The sequence below is a fragment of the Gekko japonicus genome, unplaced genomic scaffold (assembly GCF_001447785.1).
Source record: "Gekko japonicus isolate JY-2015 unplaced genomic scaffold, Gekko_japonicus_V1.1 scaffold1330, whole genome shotgun sequence".
NCBI classification, from domain to species: domain Eukaryota; kingdom Metazoa; phylum Chordata; class Lepidosauria; order Squamata; family Gekkonidae; genus Gekko; species Gekko japonicus.
The window spans coordinates 291925-312139 of NW_015161437.1; the positions used below are offsets into that span (position 1 = coordinate 291925).

The following is a 20215-nucleotide window of genomic DNA, read 5'->3' on the forward strand; positions in this document are numbered from 1 at the left end:
AAAATATGTATATTTCCCCCCCCCCTCTTGATTACTGAAGAACTCCCAGCCTATGGGTTCAACTGTGAATTTGGCTACAGCTCTCAGAAGACAATCTGCCGTTGGGAACACGACAGCCGGCTGGACCTGAAGTGGGCAGTGCTCACCAGCAAAACAGGGCCCATTCAAGACCACACAGGTAATGTAGGGTTCACAATGGAGTCAGCTGTAGGTGGCAATAAAGGGAGCATTGTGCTTATTGGAAGCTCTGCCAGCTAAGGGCATTTTACGTGAAATGAATTAAGGTATTGTGTTCTTCTAAAAGACTTTTAGATTTTGTCTACTCTGTCCTTTTAATTTTGATTCAGATTACTGTGGCAGAGCTGTTGCTTTGCATGTACACTTCCAGAACTACTTCTAGGAACGCTCCGATCAAGCTACTTCTAAAATATTTTAAAGATTTTCTTAGGTAGGCGTCCTTCTTTAGTAAGATCTCAAAAATCCTGAGGAACTACAGCTTGAGAAATTCTGCCTGCCTCAGTGCTCAGTGATCAACCGACCCCCCCCCAAAAAAAAAACACCTAGTGAGCAAAGGGCATATTGTGACCTGCTTTTCCCTTGATTATTTTTCATTTATGCAAATAAGTCAAATGTGCTGCCATTGACCCCCCCCCTTTCAGTTTTCACTTTCTGCAACCCTCCTTTACTTAATGAGAATGACAAGGAAATTAGACAAAATTGGACTCCTTAAATTTAGAGACACTTTCAATTGAATCTTAAGACAAGTACATTGGGTTTTAGGGGGGTAGAAAAAGAACTTTAAATACTTTGACTATAAATGGCACTGTACAAATAAATGGCATCAAATTAAGCAAACGGCAGTTAGCTGAAATGAAGGCTGCAATAATGGGGGGAAAATTGATGCAAAGTAAAATGAAATGGCTCCGTACAATCTGACATTGAATGGAGGTTAAAAGCCACGTTAGCCAAAGACTGACAAAATCTAAAAGGCATGCACAAGTTGAGCTCTAATTAAGACAAAGAAGGCAGAGTTCCTGACCTGGAGCTGCAGTAATATTCTTGAAATGAAAAATATTTGAACTTTGCCACCAAAGTCTAGAGACAGGCACAACTTGTCCTCTCACTGAAGCGTGGGGGGGGGGATAATATCCATTAAATGAGGTTTGTTATCACTGCACTTGTTTCAGAGTTTCAGGTGCCTTTTGCATTCCAAAGATGTACTCTGGAAGAGTTTTGACAGGTGCATCTTGAGTTTGGATTGTTCTTTTCTTCCACCACACTCTAACTACTCTCTGAATCATAGTGCCAGTAGGTAAAGGCGCAAATCTGCCATTGTATGCTGTGGCATTCAGCATTCCTGGAAGCACTACAGGGAATTATTCTAGATGTGTAAGTGGATATGCTGAGCGACACAAGTAGCTGGGCTCAGGATAGAAGAGTTCTCAAATTCTGATCAAAAATTCATGATTTACGCTTGGTTTTCATCCAGCTGACTTCTATTCAGCTGGACGGCATCAGAAGTCGGCATACAGGGCAGCAAAAAAATATACCATTTAGTCCCTAAAGCAGCAGGAAATGGGAGGGAAGAGCTGTGGCTCAGTGGAAGAGCCTCCGCTTTGCATGCAGAAGGCCCCAGGTTCAATCCCTGGCACCTCCAGTTAAAAGGACCAGGCAGCAGGCCATGTGAAAGGCCTCCGCCTGAGACCCTGGAGAGCTGCTGCCAGTGCAAGTAGACAAGACTGGCTTTAATCTGATTCACTATAAGGCAGCGTCATGTGTGTCCATGTGAGATGTGTCTTCCCTCCTGTTCAGTCCCAGACTGTGGCAACAGGGCAATGGGGAAGGGGAAGGCCAGCAAGGAGATGCTGTGACTGCCACATCCTGTGCTACACCAAGGCATTTAGGTCCTTTCCGCACTTGGATCTCATCCCTGGTTTTATCAGAGTTCAACTCGCGACACAATACCTTGCATTTATCCCTGGTTATAACAGCATCCGTTTATCCCGGGACAAGTGTGGGGCGAAACCGGGTGACCTCAATGTAATGGGGAAACAAAAAATACCCCGAGATAATTACAGGGGTGAACTCGCGTGTAGTGTAGAATGTAAGTTTGGGGACAGGGTTGAACCAGGATTTAAGGTCTAGTGCAGAAAGGACCTTAAAGACGTGTGCTTTGTCCAGGTTGCAACCCTAGCAGTGCCTCTAGTGGCCGGCTATGCATCAACCCATGACAAATGGCGTGGGGGGAATGGTAACTGCCAAACAGCATGTGTGAGCTGCACCACAATTAGAGATCCGTAACCTGTCAATAGGCAATTTAAATGCTGGAGAAGGGACAAGAAGTTGGCTGGGAAAGAACCTGGCCCATATCAGAGAGACTGCAAAGTCAGAGGGAAGGTTACGTTAGAAGCCTTCTTTGATAAGTTTTAACTGGGCAGGGGTGGTTGTGTGTATGTGAGTGATTCAAGCATGCAGTCTCCTATACCCACTCAAGAGTTGGCATAGTGCCTTCACTTTACAAGACCTGAGCCATTCACAGGGTCACCGGCACATAATATATATACACATATCACTAATCAGTCTGAAGGCACCAAATGCCTAAATTTGCTCTAGTTTAACATTTTGAAGAAAGTGTCCCAAATCTTTGGATTTGCTTTACCAAAAAAAACCCACATCCTTTAGCTGTTGTGCATCACCAGCAAGATGCACCTTGGTCACTCTAGCTTATCCAGCCTGTTCAATGATAGGTGTCTTTTCCCCTAGATTCTTGTCCCTGCTGCTTACACTGTCACCTGAAGGATCAAATGCTACATCATGTTCCTGCTACTGTGTTAGAAAGCTCATAGTTGGAGAATCTGGACTCGTTGGGGAGGAGAGGATGAGGCCAGTGCATGGAGCAAGATTAGGCCTTTTCCAAGCCTCTACTTTTCTTACAAGTGCTTGGAAGAGGACCAGATCAGTTCTGAAACACTTGATGCTTATGAGGCTTAAGATAGCTGAAAGTGGGCCATTATTTCTAATGCAGTGTTTTTGTCACAGCAGGAGATGGCAATTTCATTTACTCACAAGCTGATGAAAACCAAAAAGGAAAGGTTGCACGGCTCATCAGCCCTATCGTCAACCCGCAGAACTCTGCTCATTGCATGACTTTCTGGTACCATATGTCTGGCCCCCATGTTGGCACTCTACGAATCAAGCTGAGGTATCCCTCGCCTGAAGAGTATGACCAAGTCCTCTTGACATTGAATGGAAATCAGGGGAACTGCTGGAAAGAAGGACGCGTCCTCCTCCACAAATCTGTGAAACATTATCAGGTAGGCAAAGGCAAAGGAAAAATGTGTCCAAAGGAGCCATAGCTCAGTGGTAGAACATGTCTTGCATGCATAAGGTCCTGAGTTCCATCCCCACCTTAGTGCCAGAAAAGACCTTTACTTGAGACAATGGGAAGCCACTGCTAACTGGTTTAGATATACTGGGCTGGATGAATCAATAGTCCAGTTCTAGACACAGGAGCAAGGACGTGGCAGCTGGCTACATTTGTGCACATTTAGGGCTGTTGATAAGAGGGACGAAGCAGACAAAATTAAGGAGGCCTTGGTTTCCAAAGGCTCCTGAAGGCTTCCAGAGCCTCACAAAACCTTCCAGAGCTTCCCACAGTTCCTGTGGCACTGGCTTAAGCCTTGCAGGAATGACGGCAGCTATTCTATACCAGCCATTGGGGCCTGGGTGGGCTGTGTCACTAGAAGGGTCAGTGGCTGCAATGCAGACCCTGCTGGCAAGGTCTGCCTGCCTGAAGCTGTTTCCTTTCCTTTTCAATTTAAAAGACTGAAAGGATTATTGGGGTGGGGTAGCCCCACTATCAGCTGATAGTCGGGCCTGAGCCCTTTACAATTTGGAAGGGGACAATGCCACCCAACAGCTATTTGGAGATACTAGCTTGCTCTCCCTTCCTCCCAACTCTTGCCGTGGGGGGTGGGGGGTGGGGAGTGCAAAACAAAAATCTATTTTAATTTTAGGTAGATTTTTTTTAAGGGTATACTTTTCGGGTGCCGAAATTATGGAACCTGAAAATTTTGTGCCAGATGAGAATTCTTAAAACGAAACCCTCCTCCAAAAATAATAATAATCTGGCATTCCAAAAAAGCATGCCCTGCAGAAAATCCTGAACCAAAACTAAAACAGTAAGTTTTGAAGTGTACAGCCCTATTGTGGCATAGGACTGTTTTGTCTCAAGTTGTTTCTTGAAGAAAGGAAATTATTTTTTGCATTCCTTCTGAAGTCCATTACAAGCAAAAAGAGCACAGTGAGTGTCACAGCAGATGGGCCCTAAAATCCTGGGGCATTTTCTCACATATGCTTCAGTGGGGACTCACTGGAAAGGAGAGGATGAGGACAGTGCACGGTGATGAGAAAGTAAAACCAATATTGGCCAGAATGCTCATCTGCATTACAAATGCTTATGTCCTGTTTTCTTTCCCTCATCAATGGTGATCAGAAATTAACATAAATACTGGGAAGTAAGGTTCAAAGGTGATTAGATTAATTGTATTAATGTTATATTAATTATATTATATTAATGACTTTAGTGTGAAAATGCCTGAGGTCAACATCCAGCAGTAAAATCAAGGAGCAGTTGAGAATACTGAAACTGCATGCGTCCACCTACAGGGCTATATCTTACAACACTGCAGTTAAGAACTGCTGTCTTTTTGATAAATTACAGCTCATATCTTAAATGCGCCTTCACTACTTGTTGTTCATTTATAATTTTGGAAACTACAGCTTTAAGAAATGAGAAACAGATTATAGAATTACGGTTTAAGTGTCTTGCTTGTCTAAGAACTCCGAAGATCTGCTTCTGAGCTTGAGCTCTAAACCAGTGTCATGTGATTATACCAGGTGGTGGTGGAAGGAGAAATAGGAAAAGGAAATGGAGGAATTGCAGTGGATGACATTAACATTGACAACCACATAGCACAGGAGGAATGCAGAAGTAAGTACAACTCGCCAGGAGTGAACAAAACTCTCATTCAGAATGTTATTAAGTCTTGCCTGAAAATAAATACTGCGTCCTTTCCTTTTAGCATTAATTATTTCTGTAATGTTTTCCTAGTTTGCGAAGTGCTTCATAATGCTTATGTCACCTAAGCCCTAGGAGGCAGTTCAGGTTCAAAGCAACATGTCCAAGACCCCTAAGAGTCCAGTGGTATATAGACTGTTCAGTGTCTGCTGTCACCAGATCTAGTTCCACTCTTGCTGTTCTCAGTATTAACAATGGGGCACAATATCTATTTATATGAAGAAAATATAAATATAAAGCTGTCCCTAATGAATTGGAACTGTCAGATCTTCTACTCTTTAGAAGCTTTGGAGCCAGTTTGGTGTAGTGGTTAAGTGCGCGAACTCTCATCTGGGAGAACCAGGTTTGATTCCCCACTCCTCCACTTGCAGCTGCTGGATGGCCTTGGGCAAGCCATAGTTCTGTCAGAGCTGTTACTGAAAGAGCAGCTCTCAAAAGAGCTCCCTCAGCCCCACCTACTTCACAGGGTGTCTGTTGTGGGGAGGGGAAGGGAAGGGAAAGGTAAGCTGCTCTGAGACTCCTTTGGGTAGTGAAGGGCAGGGTATAAATCCAATCTCTTCTCTTCTTCTTCTTCTTCTTTCTCTTCAATTAACTCCACATGTTTCTGGGACGCTATTCCTAGAGAAGATCATGGTCAAAGGCTGTGGTCTCGTAGTTCAAATCACAGGTTTTTGCTGCTCACTGCATCCAGCAGAACTATTTCTTGCGGTTAAGTGCCTGCTTGTGTATGATGAAGGGTCTTGCAGCACCAGGCTCTAAGATTATAAATACAATGAATGAAACATGTTAATTTCACCTACTGATTTTCATTTTCAAGAAACAGAACCCTCCTGCTGAGAGCTCTAAAAACTGTGCCAAATTAGGGGCGGAGGGGAATTTTTAAGCGTTCTTTTCTCTTTTGCTAATTTTGGGAGGCCAGGTTAATGAACAGCTCTATCAAGCTGACAAAATCATGCTCCAAGACAGGAGGAAAAATTCTCAATACCATTATTGCCAGCATGATGGCCAATCAGTGCTTGTAACCCTAATAATCAATGTCAATTCTCTCTGCTTTGCTAGGGTCAAATGATGCAGGGAATGAAATAGCTGAAGAAGAGCCAGATATTAATCAAACAGGTAAAGTGTTCCTTTAGTTAAAAATTGACTTGATTTTCATGGGGGTCTTGGCATGATGTGAACTGATTTCAATACCCATTACTCTCCTACAAATGTAGCTTGAGTTTATTTACTCACGTACAGGTGCAGTTTAAATTTTATGCATGTTTACAACACGATTTTAAGGCTGCAGACAGACAACAGAAGACAAGAGGCATAGTTGTAATATGTACAGGTTTTGCAGCACAGTCGTTCCTGATACTCTCGGGGGAATCCACTGTAACGTGCGCAGTCCTCATTATATGGAAAGGCAAAACAGGGACTTGTTTTCCTTGCATCTGACCTAAGGGCTGATTCTGATGCTGGTAAATAAACAGTGTTATTCTACAGCAAAACAAAGAAAGAAACTTAGCACATTCAGGGTAAATTTAGCAGATTCCCAAAAATCCAGTATCCTTGTTCTCCAAGCATGCATCTGGTACAGAGTCATCTGACAGAGCTTTTTTTTTTTTTTTTTTTTTTCATTAAACTTTTCTAGCCATGTGCATACATTACTTCAGGCATGCAGAGTTACGTGTGGGGTTAGGACTGTGTGTCACAACTCTTGATGTGTACATGTTCAGGTGACTCCATAGAATCTACAAGTATACAGCTGTGATCAGGAGCCCCTGGAAAAACCAGAAATCCTTTAACCTGCTGAAATTGGGGGTTGGGTAGTATTTGAATTATTGCTTACAAGGGGAAACAGAATGTGTGCTTTGATAGATAAATAAGTGAATAGACAGTAGGCACTGCTGATTGAATAAGAGCTGGCCTGGCTCTCAAAAGCCATTTTAGATGCCACGATGCAGACATTTTTGTTTGTGAAGCAGTTTGTGAATGACCAGCATTTCACGGAGAAGAGGAGGAAGCCCACACGCAAGTGGGGGTGTGACGTGTGACATCGAGCACACACACACACATATCACTGGTGGCTAGGTGCACTTGATACAGGGTGAAATGCTACCTGAGGGCATGCTGACCTATTTGCCTTGAAAAACAAAGGCTTGGTGAGCTTCCTAGAGGGTGAACAACCGGGACAAACTTGATCAGATTTCCTAAGGTGGACTAAAAGTGTAAATGTTTCTTGATGAGTGTACCTGGGGTGGACTATAGGTGCTAAAGGCTGCTTAATGGCCCTCAAGTACTGGATGGGAGAAGCTACAGGGTTTGTGAATAGTATTAAGTGTGGGTCATTAGTCAGCCAGCCACCTGACTCACCTTCCAAATTATTTTCCCAAGCTGGTCTTCTGACTGGTATCCATTTTGTGTGATTTTGGGCCAGGCAGTGTCTTATGATTTTTGAGGTGATATTGTATGAGGGGTATTCATGCCTCTTTCTCTCTAACCCCTAAACTGCCTCCTCTGCAGGAGGAGGGGTCTTACTACTAACAAACCAATGATGGTTCCATTTAAACAGAGAGGCAAATTAGGATGGGGGTCAGAGAATCATAGAATCACAGAGTTGGAAGGGGCCACACAGGCCATCTAGTCCAACCCCCTGTGCAATGCAGGATCAGCCTAGAGCATCCCTGGCAATCATCCCTGACAACATCCTTGTCCAGCTGCTGCTTAAAGACTGCCAGTGAGGCGGAGATCACCACATTTCTAGGTAGTTGATTCCGCTGTTGCAAGGAAGGAGAGTCCCAAGGAAGGAGAGGAGGGGAGAGAAGGAGGGAGGAAGAAGGGTAAGGAAAGAGGATGAGGGTCATCAACTAAAAAAAGGTGTGTTGGACAAAACTAAAATAAGCCAGATCAAAAATAAAATGTTTTTCCTTTGTCTTTGAATTCAGGCTGGTTTACCCATGAACCTGGGCAAGACGGGGTAAGGGTTCCCTATCTACAAACCAAAATTAAATGCAATGCAAAACAATCAAATAATAAAGCAATTAAATCAATGTATAAAGCAATTAAATCAATGGAACAATGAATCAACTTAACAAATTGATTCTAAATAATAACTAAATAATTAAATGATATGGAACAAATAAATCAATGATTTAAAGCAAACGAAATCAACTCCAATAATTTGACCCAATAATAAAGCAAAGGAATTAACTAAATGCTAAGGTGAGTAATTGGAACCGATAAGGCAATGATCTAAGGCAAGTGAAATTAACTTGAAAACAACGAATGTCTAAGAGAGTACACACATAAAATCATACGTGAACTTAACTATATACAGAAATAATTTATCTGAAAGGTGGTGACAATCACCACCACCCCAAGTCCAAAGTGACCAGAACAAACAATTTGTGCTGTGATACAGCATACATGTGCATTTTGAAGTCACACACACACACCCCGTGTCCAAGGCAATCTGGGATATGTGGCAAAAAAAACCCCCTTGTATTCCAAGACAGCATCTGGAGGGCTACAGAGAGGCATTTGCAGCTGGCTGCAGGTGACGGTCCTGGGCAGGCAGAGGCTCACAGAGGCAGGAGCAATGACTTTGAATGGGAAACAATCAGAGGAAGGGGCGGGTGGATATAATGGCCTGCCCAGGAGACGGCATCAGCGGATAATAGGCATGGACTGTGTCTGCAGGCTGGCGAATCCAAGCTTGGGTGCCTGCAGGTCAGGGAGGAGCTGGAAGAAGTCATCGGCAAGACCTGCACAGCTGGAGCTGTGGGGCTTGATGAGAAAGGGCTCGGAGGAATGTGGAGATGGCTGAACTGTCAGTTTCCTTTGAGGTCAAAAGGCCAGTAGCAGCTAACTTAAGCAGAAACGGCCAAAGTTTTGGAGGTGCTGCTAAATCTGGGCGCTTTGGCACTCATGCTGCTCCAAAGCCTGCTGGCTATGCATATTAGGCGACGTGCCCAAAAATGTGGATGAAAAACAGCAGAAATTGCTAAAGAAAAAAGAAAGAAAAGAAAGTGGGCTGTGTAGCCACTATGACTGTTATAGTGATTGAAAAAGTGGAGGACCCTGGAAAAAGCTGGCTTTCTTCATCTGAGGGAGGGTCAGGCCCTCAGAACCTGCCTTGGTGAGCATTCTGAATCCGTACAGGTTCTCACAAGGGAACCTGGTTTTCTTTCCCTTGTAGGCAAAGGCTCGGCCCATGGAACCTACCATTTTTCCTGGTTTTGAGGAGCCGGTCCTACCTGCATGGGGGGCTTCTCTATGGGATCCCAGGGGACTCTTCTCTCTCCCCCCTCCAAATATGGTTAAAGAATAGAAAAAGGGAAGCAAAACGAAGCTGAGAAGCAGCAAAGATGGGCAGCCTCGGCTGACCCAGGCTTGCTGTTTCTAGCCTCGTGATCTGGCATCTCACATGCTGGGTGAGAACGAGCAAAAACTAAAAGAACCTGAAATGCAATAGTTAACACACACACAAAAAAACAAACCTAACAACTTTCCAAACTGAGCAAATGCTGGAGGACAGCAGAAGACAGGAGGGCTTGGCGTGATGTGGTCCATGGGGTCTCGAACAGTTGGACTCGACTGTGCGACTGAACAACAACAAAACATCTTTACTGCATGAACTATTTCCAGAAGGGGTGCGCCTTTTCCATTCTTTTCCCTCCCTCATTTCTGAAGGCAGGAGGGATTCACAGGAGGGAATTACCTCTAGCATGGCTTAATGGGCCATGGAAGTTTCTGCTAAATCGACTGGTGGTTGGGCAGGTGTGTGGCTTAGCGAGACCTGCCGAACTGCCGTTGAAGACACATGGGATGGCTGTTGCACAAGGAAACCACGAGGCAATTGGTCTGTAGGCTCTTCCCCTTCCATTTTTTGAGTTATGAACAGTGGAAGTACTTTAGCCAAAGTCCTTCCCTTTTGGGGAGTTTGACTCGATAGACTGCTGAGCTAATTTTTCCTGGAAATGCAGACTGGACCTTGCCATTTGGCTGTAAGAGTGCGTTCTTTTCAGAAAATAAGAAGGTGAGGGCAGAGTCCCAAGGACTCAAACTCAAAAGTGGAGCTACCAATGAAGGACTGGGGGGAAGGAAAGTAGGCTCTGTAAGGGGTTCTCCCCTCCACAAACAAGTATCCAACGGGGACAGGGATTATAAAACAAAACTTAAGGTTATTGCAATAGTGGCTGTCTTTTATCTTTTCATAGAGCCTTTATACTTACTCCTCCTAATATTGCTGGAATATCTGTCCAAAATATGAGAGCATACACTTCTCTCCACCCAGGCATTTTCCTGGATGGAAAGGAGGCTCTCTCATGTAGTCTATGTGTCACGCGGCTACTTTTACATCTTCCCATGAGTCACAAAAGATTTTCAATAGACTTACTATTGTGGCTGAAAGGGGGTAAACTTTCAAATCTTTAACATTAGAATATATTTTTTTAAATTACTGTGTTCTCCCGTAGTTCCCTCTCGGGTGGGGGCTATGTCTAAAAAAAAAAAAACCCTTCCTGCTAAGTTTGAGAGGGGAGATAATTGCTAAAAGTTCTCTTTATGCTAGCCTTAGCAAACAAGGGAGGAAGAACAATAGGCATCCTTCCATGGAAGAGGGGGTGGTGAGGCATGACTCATCATGTGGTTTGCATTTCCAATCTTTTGGCCTTTTTAGGTATGGCTCAAATTGAACTGATTTTCTCTCAAAAGGAAAGAAAGAGCCTGTCTGAGATTTGCCAGGCAATATTTGTCACTGCCCTTGATGCTGGAAGCTCTACGCTTGAACTCAAGTTTAAAATTTTATATGCAAGCGAAAACCAAATGAAAGCCACGCTTCCTTTTTTTAAAAGGGGGCAAGGGGAAAAACAGGAGGCAACACATGCGCTATGGTTACTCCCCTTGGTGGTGCGTCACACATGCATTTTTTTAAAGGGGAGGGGAAAAAACAAGGGAGAGGAGCAGCAACACGCAGGGAAAGGCAGAAAAGTATAGCCTATGCAAAAATCAAGACCCAACACAGAATGACCACAAAAGGCGGGGAGTTAACTGCTGTGCAGAACTCGTGCATCACATCCGAACCTTTGGAATGCGCAGGTAAACGAAAGCAAACTGTTAATGCGGAATCGGCCCTGGTCTTTCAGGTGTTTCTGGAGCAAGTTCTTCTCTGCTGAAAGGAATATCTTGGGGGATGAATCTGAGACTTTGTATAGATGCAACGAACATGAAATTGAGCCAACTTCAGAGGACAGCGGAAGACAGGAGGGCCTGGCATGATCTGGTCCATGGGGTCGCAAAGAGTCGGACTCGACTGTGCGACTGAACGACAACAAATAGGCTCAGAAGCTAGGGTTGTTTTTCCCCCTGATTATGTGATGGGTGGACTAAGACAGTGAATATTTTCTCATTCCCATGGGAAAGAGGGGGAGTTGGGGGTTGGACAGCTAGGTCATTTGTTCTGCTGTATTGTTCTACAGTTTTTAAACTAGACTCTGCAGGCTTTCTGGAATTCTAGGACATTTTGCAACTGCATTTTAAAGCTGGTAGTTTCGACTGTGTTCTCCTCCACCTGGGTTTTTACTTTAACAAGTTCACCCTGGAGTTCCTGTTTTTTCTTATTAAGATGCTTAATTTCTAATTCTTGTTTCCTGTTAAGGCTTGTAAGTTCTTCTGTTTTCTTCTGCCACTCTACCCATTTTTTCCTAGCGGGATCTCGGGACTTTTATTGGGCTCTAAATTACTCTTTGTTCTATGTGTCTCCTCGGGGTGTGGGGTAAAGTCGTTAGTCAGCCGCCTGACTCACCTTAGAAATTATTTTCCCAGGCTGGTCTTCTGCCTGGCATCCATTTTGTGTGATTTTGGGGCAGGTTGTGTCTTATATTTATGATTTTTAAGGTGATATTGTATGAGGAGTGTTCATGCCTCTTTCTCTCTAACCGCTAAACTGCCCCTCCACGGGACGAGGGGTCTGGCTGCTAACAAAGGAAGCATCCTCCGATTGCTACCCCCACTCATTAATGCCAAACAGGTGCTCTTCTTGTACAGTGTGTGCCTGGCATGGCAGAGAAAGCAGGCTACCTAAGGCCAGGGGAGGCCTAAGGTCAGGACAGGGCTAGTGGATGTCCCACCCTACCAGGAACACCGACTCACCCTACTGAAGAATATTTTCTTTGAAAAATGGGCTTTAAAAATGCATACCACTAGTAGTTTTCTACAACAATGGCCCGTACCATTCCCAGTGTTTCATTTATGAACAGAAATTTCAGCCTGCTAGTTCAAATGGGATGGAACCTATGAAAAGATACTCAGATGTAGGAAATGACTTCAAAACCCCAGAGCCCTGCTCCATAGGTATTTTTAAGTGATGGAAGGCACTGTGTCAGGGATAAATAGGCTTTCAGTTCAGAGACCCGGTTTGGTGTAGTGGTTAAGTGCGCGGACTCTCGATCTGGGAGAACCGGGTTTGATTCCCCACTCCTCCACTTGCAGCTGCTGGATGACCTTGGGCAAGCCGTAGTTCTGTCAGAGCTGTTACTGAAAGAGCAGCTCTCAAAAGAGCTCCCTCAGCCCCACCTACCTCACAGAGTGTCTGTTGTGGGGAGGCGAAGGGAAAGGCGTTTGTAAGCCACTCTGAGTGAAGGGCAAAGTATAAATCCAATTTATTATTATTATTATTCGGCTATGTACCGAATTCCCTCCGTTGGTGCATGTAAGCATTCCGCTTCCACATGAGGCAGTAAACCCCTTCTCTCTTTGTCGCATTCATTTCGCATTAGAGGTGCTGTCCTCCCCATCACAGCGGCTGCTTTTTTGTTCCACTGCAGGGTCTACACCTGAGTACCCTGACAACGGAGAGCCCTACAATGATAACATCTCCCGAAAACCAGGAAACGTGCTGAAGACTCTCGATCCCATTTTGATCACCATCATAGCCATGAGTGCACTAGGGGTGCTTCTTGGGGCCATTTGCGGAGTCATCCTGTACTGCGCCTGTTGGCACAACGGTATGTCGGACAGGAACTTGTCTGCATTGGAGAACTACAATTTCGAACTCGTGGATGGCGTGAAATTGAAAAAAGACAAACTGAACACACAGAATACTTACTCAGAGGCGTGAAGGTGCAAGAGCAGCTAACGAAGGTTCAGAGAAATAGAGACAGAAGGACGTATCACTAGCTTAAGCTGGGGGACTGTGGATCTTCTTTTACTGTACAGGCTGAAAACTACGTTGGGGACGTTGAGCCAAGCTTTTCTCAGGAGCTTCAGTCAGTGTACCAGATGTACTAAAACATGGACAACAATCTGTGTTAAACAATCTGAATCATGTACAGGTCTACTTCTGTTTCTAATTTGAAATAATCAAATGCTGGTGTTGAGACCAAGTATGATTGGCTTAAGAGGGGGCGTTTTGTTTTGTTTCTGTCTTCCCTCCTTCCTTGGTTTCTGTTTCCTTCCCCTTCGATGAGTATGTTTTATGTTTTATTGTGCAAAAATCCAAGATGCTGTCACAGAGTGTATTTTGGGGTGTGTGTGGGGGAGGGTCCTTTGGAGGGACATGCTGTCTGTAGCTCAGTGCCCATGGAAAAAAACCCATATTGGAGTAACAGCAATTTAGTTGATTCATGAACCTATATTTGTGTATAATTGCTTGTGTTGTGCATAGGCAAGGCAAGGGTTAGCGTGTTTTTTTGAAAAGTACTGTAGCATCAGTACTGGTATAGTGTGTCAAGCTCTGTTTACCAAGCAATACAGTCAGAATTTTATTGGTGTTTCTCAGTGTTGTACTAAACTTTGTGCTTGTGACTTCCATGCAAGAAATACGTGCCATCATCCAGAAACAACCGGCAAACCAAGTGAACTGCCTACAACTGTAACGAAACAAAAGCAAGAGTCCTTAGCACTGGCTAGTGTATGTCCTCTCAAGTGCCTTTTTGTTTGTGACGCTTCTCGTTGTATTCACATTAACAACAGCTTTGTCTCCCTCCGGTTAATGACCTTGTCCTTTTTTTTTTTACTTACCCCAAGGACTCACTGACTAACAAGAAAGTATATTTTTAGTGTAAGTAAACCTTGAGAAGGCAAGGGCTAAGGAAAATTTGGTGGCTTGATTCTTCCACTTTCTGTACGTCAGTTTCGTGTCTCTGGACCATTTTTTGTACAAAGCTGCAATATTTCCCCCCTCCCTCCTCCTTTTAGAGTTCTTTCATACAGAATGTATTTTCAAATATAGGCGCTCTCTTTCTTCTTGTTCTCTTGCTCTTTGTCTCTGAGTAGACTGTTGCATAGGCATTTGCCACTGTCAAGGAAAAGACAAATGCAGCTTTAATTTGGTAGGACTGGCAAGAAGGATTTTATTAGACTTTGTGTTTGTTTGTTCGTTTAAGGGGGGGAAATTAAGGGAAGTTTTCGTCATTTACCTTCCGAAGTTGAACTTTGGGTTTCTTGTTAACAGCATAAAGTGACAGTATCTTTTTTTTTCTTTAGTAAGTCATTATATAAGTTTTTTTAAGATTCTGTACAAGGCATTCATATAATGGACAGGTATGGGGGATTTTCTGTTGCTAAGCAAAGAACGCTCTTTCTGTCTACCAACACTATCCAATATAAGGGTGATCATGTCTATTTAGAAATGTTTGTGCTAATCCGGGTTATGCTGATGCTGCTACAAACAGATGGTGCTGTGTTGGCTTGGCCAACAATGATATGCTAAATTAAAATCAATACATATTCATAGTACAGTGGCGTAAAACACCGCCAACTAAGTACCCATGAAATCCTAAATGCAAGAATGTACCTGGCCAGAGTCCACCACATGGGAGTTCTGCACCAGAGAGTTCATCTGGTGGCTCAAACAGAACAACTGTCTATTTTAATTCCCTGCACCTTCCCTTCTTCTTCTTCTTTGTTTTCCTAGAAGCAGATGACTTCATGTTTGAAAAATACGTCCGCACAAAGAAACAGATCATGGACACAATATATTTAGGAACTGCATTATTACCTGGCACGGGCGTAAATGACAATACTAGTAACTACAAGGCAATTTCGCCACCTTGGTTTTGTGTAGTGAATATTTTGTTGAAATGCTCCCTCACATGGTGAGAGTTGGTATTTACCACATCAGACTGAACTCTTGAAAACAACTAGATCGGAGCTCAGTAGCACCTTAGAGACCAACAAGATTTTCAGGGTATACGCTTTCAAGAGGCAAAGCTCTTTCATCAGATACAATTATTCTTGAGAGCATATACCCCAAAAATATTGTTGTTCTCTAAGGTGCTACTAGACTTGAATCTAGTAGTTCTGATGCAGACCAACCCAGCTACCCTCTGAAACTATCTTGAAAGCAAGTATTTGCTCCAGATGTGGTACATTCGAATGATCACCACAGGAGGTTGCGCTCAACCTAAATATTCACCATGAGAGAAATCACCCTGACAAAAAGCAGCATGAGAATCAGGCCTTACAATAATTAGGACACCCTGCTTGTTAACAATCCCAAAGAGACGATCAAGCTCAGTTTTCAACTGCACTTGTTTCCTGTAATGTTAGTTGCAATCTTCAAGTTATCTGTTCCCTCCTTGCTTGTCACATGACTAACTTAAGACATGCAAACATCACTTTAAAAGGGTAAATTTCAGCATGAAAGCATGCATTTGGCAGAGCTCCAGAAGCAATGGTCTGAATGTGTGTGTGAGCATTCATACAGGATTGTTTCACCCATACAAGTCGACCACTGTCTCCTTACTGGATGACTTAACTCTTGATGACTTTCAGATAAACAACTGAACTGTTTTTATTGGAAAATACTGTCTGAGTTGATGCCTGGTGAGGTGAAAGTTGTATCTGCTGTGGCTTGTTCACACATGAAAGTAATTGCTTGATGCGATATTCAACATGTGATTCACATATATAGATTGCCCTGAGAAATACCAGACTCAACTATTTGGCATCTATTTCATTCAAGAAAAGTGCACTAGGCATTGTCCAGAACCCAGAAGTTGCCATTTTTCAGTGCTGGAGAAGACTTAAAACCACTAAAACCTTTTAAATGATATTGCATGGATGTTAAGTTGCAAATGTGAAGAATTATATCATAAGAAGCTCTCCGCTGACATCACGGAAACATATTAGCGTGGATAGGCTTCCGCTGACATGCACGCACATAACCCCCCCGTGGGAGGGGGGGGAAATTCAAACATTTCAGTTTGTTTTAATAGATGCGGGGGCTCAGCTGTTTGTTTTGTTCTAGTTGGAACAGAAATGCGTTTGGCTGCAATCCATTTGCTACTGTGGATCCGTCATCCGTTTCAATTAGTACCAGTGAAACAAACGAAGTTGTACAAGATTGGTGCTTGGTGCCTGGCATCTCCTCCTGGCTCCCTTCTAAATCCTATTGTGCCAGCCCGTTAACATCCAGGTGAGGCACGTTTGCTTGCTGTACCATTCTTAACATCGGAATGGTGACATTTGCAGGGCAAGCAGATAGGCCAGCAGACAGCTGAAGCGGAGACAGCCAATCACACGGACAAGCTAAGGAGACCTCCTCATCCATGCAGCCATTTAATGTTAAATCAGAATTCCAGATTTTTGATTTCTTCAAAAGGGGGAATGAGTGAAAAACTGCCCTTGAACAAAAGAAAAAACGATACTGCAACTTTAAATGGGAAAAAAAGTATCTTGCACTGATAAATATATTTAAAAATTATATGTTTATAAAGTTATTAATTTGTAAAGGCAGTGTTACAAAATGTTCAGTTTATATTGTTTTAGATTGTTTCATAATTTTGAAAGTGTAAAAATAACATATTTTTTTTCTTTCTCAAAAAAAAAACCCTATAAAAATCTTCTGTAGTAAAATGATTTCATTTTACTGGTATAATATTGCTTCATGTTTTTGTACCATCATAAAATTTTGTGCAAATTTTTTTACAGAAATTTTTTATTTTCTATGACAATATGACACTTTTAAATTGTTATTTCAAAATGAACAGCGAAGCCTTAACTTTAAATGACGTTTGTATTCTTGGACACTGAGTAGCATTAAGAAGAAAAAAACACATAGGATTGAATTGTAATTTAAATTTCCAAACAATGACTACTACATTCCAAAGAAACAGTTGAATTAAACATTTTCATAAAATATCCCATACCTCCATGACTTTTATTACTCTTACAGCTGTACTGGTTTTACAACAGCTTGCCCTTTTCAAAGCATCTTTTAACAAGCACAGATGTTTAGATTTTTGTTTGTAAGAAAAGCATCTTGTCACACAGAATAAAACAAAGTAGCACTGAAACCAATTCTGCATTCAAAATCCACCCCTGAATACTGCACATTACATTATGAGGACTGGCATTAGTTATCAGATGTTCAGGTCAAATTGAAACTCAATTGTAATGCAGACCGCTAACTGTACAGATTCTCTACAAACACTTGCAGTCTTTGTGTGGAGACAGATTTCTGTGTGCAGATAAACTGTTTGCAGAAACCTACTGAATGGGAGGAAAAACAACCACTATCATAGAATCAGAGCTGGAAGGAGCCACACAGGCCATCTAGTCCAACCCCCCTGCTCAATGCAGGATCAGCCTAGAGCATCCCTGACAAGTGTTTGTCCTGCAGCTGCTTAAAGACTGCCAGTGAGGGGGAGCTCACCACCTCCCTAGGCAGCTGATTCCACTGTTGCACAACTCTTACTATAAAAAAGTTTTCCCTCATGTCCAGCTGGTACCTTCCCGCCCTTAATTTAAACCCATTATTGTGAGTCCTGTCCTCTGCTGCCAACAGGAACAGCTCCCTGCCTTCCTCTAAGTGACAGTCCTTCAAATACTTAAAGAGAGCAATCATGTCCCCCCTCAACCTCCTGTCCTCCAGACTGAACATTCCCAAGTCCCTCAGCCTTTTCTCATAGGGCTTGGTCTCCAGGCCTCCGATCATCCTCATCTCTCTTCTCAGCACCCGCTCCATTCTGTCCACATTCTTTTTAAAGTGAAACCTCCAGAACTGCACACAATACTCTAGGTGTGGCCTGACCAATGCAGTGTACAGTGGGACTATGATATCTTGCAATTTGGATGTTAGAGCCAACAAGTTGGAAGCACACAGGTACCAACCATGAATGTAGTTAAGCTGGGATGCAAGAGGTCAGTCTAGCAAACAAGTGAGAGATCAGGACCAGGCAGACAGACAGCAGCTCAGATCAAGGAGGCAAGCTGGGATCTTCTGATCATTTCTTTACAGACTTTATAGGACCAGGTGGCATATGATTGGCTCTTTGAGTCATCTGACCCCTTTTGAGTAGGTAACTGCAACACCCCACTGTGGCCACCCAGAATGTTGGTGCTGAAGAGCAGCAGAGAGTACAGAAACAGCTTCCTCCCCAAGAAGTAACTATGGTAGTGTAAAGAGTAAATCGTTTGGGTGCTCACTGCCATTTTTACACATTACATTACATTACACATTTGACTTCTATACCGCTCCTTCCCGAAGGCTCGGAGCGGTTTACATAGACATTTAAATTACCTAACTAGGGCCACAGTGCAAGGGGAGGGGTGAGTGCCTACCAGACACCTAAGCAGCCGTGATCATCATCTTACGTTGTTCTTTCCATGGCGGGTTCTTTTTGCTGTATTCAGGCGACGGTGTCTCGGCGGAGGTCTCTCTCACATCGACTCCTTCTGGCGTGGTCCTCACGGTGTGCGGCAGCGCGATGGCTGCAACCACTGGTCTCCGTCCCGCAGGCTCCGACCACGCTACATCATCACGCTGCCACGTTGCCCGGACCAATCACCATCCTGGGTCGCTCGCTGCTTACCGCCAGCCCGCCACCATGTTTCTCTGCTGGATTGCCGCTCACCGTTCACCGCCACCGCTCAGCCACCCAGCCACCACCTCTGCTGCCCTCCAATTCATTGGAGGTAGGGTGCCCCCCACTCCTAGGAGTGGGTACCCATTTATCTACTTGCCTTAAGGGCTTTCGAACCGCTTTGTTTGGTTTGATACCTGGTGCACTTTAGAGCCACCTCCAGAAATCTGTTCATCCTGCATCTCCGACAGCTCAGAAAGCAGACTAGGAACTATGTCAAAGAAGAGATTTGAGGTTGATCCTAAAAGTCCATTTGACTCTTTGAGGTGTCAAGAGTTCTTACTTTCACAAACACATTCAATGAACACAAAGACACCCAACCTGCTCCACATCTGCCAGGCGTCTATACTAGAAGCCTAACCTCTTGATTCAAAGAGATAGACCAAGATGGCAACCACACTCTGGTTGCGGTCACACACGCCAGAAATAATGGAGAAGCGAGGCTTTCTGGAGGAATTTGACCCGCAGTTGCATGATCACACCTCCCTTTGAAGCTGCAGGTGCAGACCATCAGACACAAATGCAGGTGAGTAGGGGGGGGGGTTGTGCCTTTTCCCCAAGCGCTTAACCAAGGGATCAATAAATCGCACCTCTGCACCGAGGGCTCCCTATGGAGTTTGCGATGCTGCATATACTGCGGGGGGGGGGACAACGGCACGGAGTCAGGATGGCCTGATCAGACCATCCCGATGCCATGAGAGTGCGCTGGAGCGATTAGACACGGGAAAGTCCATCCATGGCTCATCGCAAACCATTTACTACCAGATTTTCCCCTGTGTCTTTTAACTCCACTTCTGCGGCGGAGCAGAACGGGTTGCTGACGGCTGCAGGGCACTTCTCAGATGTTGTTTTCTGGTCGCATCCTTTAAATCCGCCTGGCATTCATGCCTATGTCAGGTCTAATTGTGCATATGATCGCAGCCTCCTTTTATGCTGATGGAGCTATATCTTCTACTGGAATGTACACAAGGAACTTTTGCTCAAGCATACTTCCTTCAACATTGAAGTGAATGGTAGAACTTGTTCAAGCAGGAACACTTTGCAAGACCTGCAATATCCTCAGACCTCTGGATCTGGGCATTGTGAGTTGATTGGCTGAAGCAGAATAATTAGGAGCAATCAACAATTTCTGTGATCCCCTCCAAACAGATCAGTAGGAAAGATATGTTCCATTACAATTTAGCTAATGCTTCAGATTTTTTAAAATTGTAGTTATGAGTAACTAGAAGCATCACCAAATAGGGGGGGAAAAATAAAGCTTTAACCAGTTATTACTCCATGATTT

At 43.7% G+C, this 20215-nt stretch overlaps 1 protein-coding gene across 1 annotated transcript in view; it reads left to right on the forward strand.

The window, feature by feature from the left end:
- The window catches only part of NRP1 (neuropilin 1), a 184759-nt gene extending 171512 nt beyond the window's left edge, over window positions 1-13247 (forward strand). The window contains exons 14-18 of the mRNA XM_015428988.1: window positions 41-178; window positions 3043-3314; window positions 4900-4993; window positions 6140-6196; window positions 12889-13247. Of these exons, the coding sequence (XP_015284474.1) occupies window positions 41-178; window positions 3043-3314; window positions 4900-4993; window positions 6140-6196; window positions 12889-13181 (854 nt within the window). The 3' untranslated portion in view covers window positions 13182-13247. The remainder of the gene's footprint in view (window positions 1-40; window positions 179-3042; window positions 3315-4899; window positions 4994-6139; window positions 6197-12888) is intronic.
- Window positions 13248-20215: the final 6968 nt, after the last annotated feature.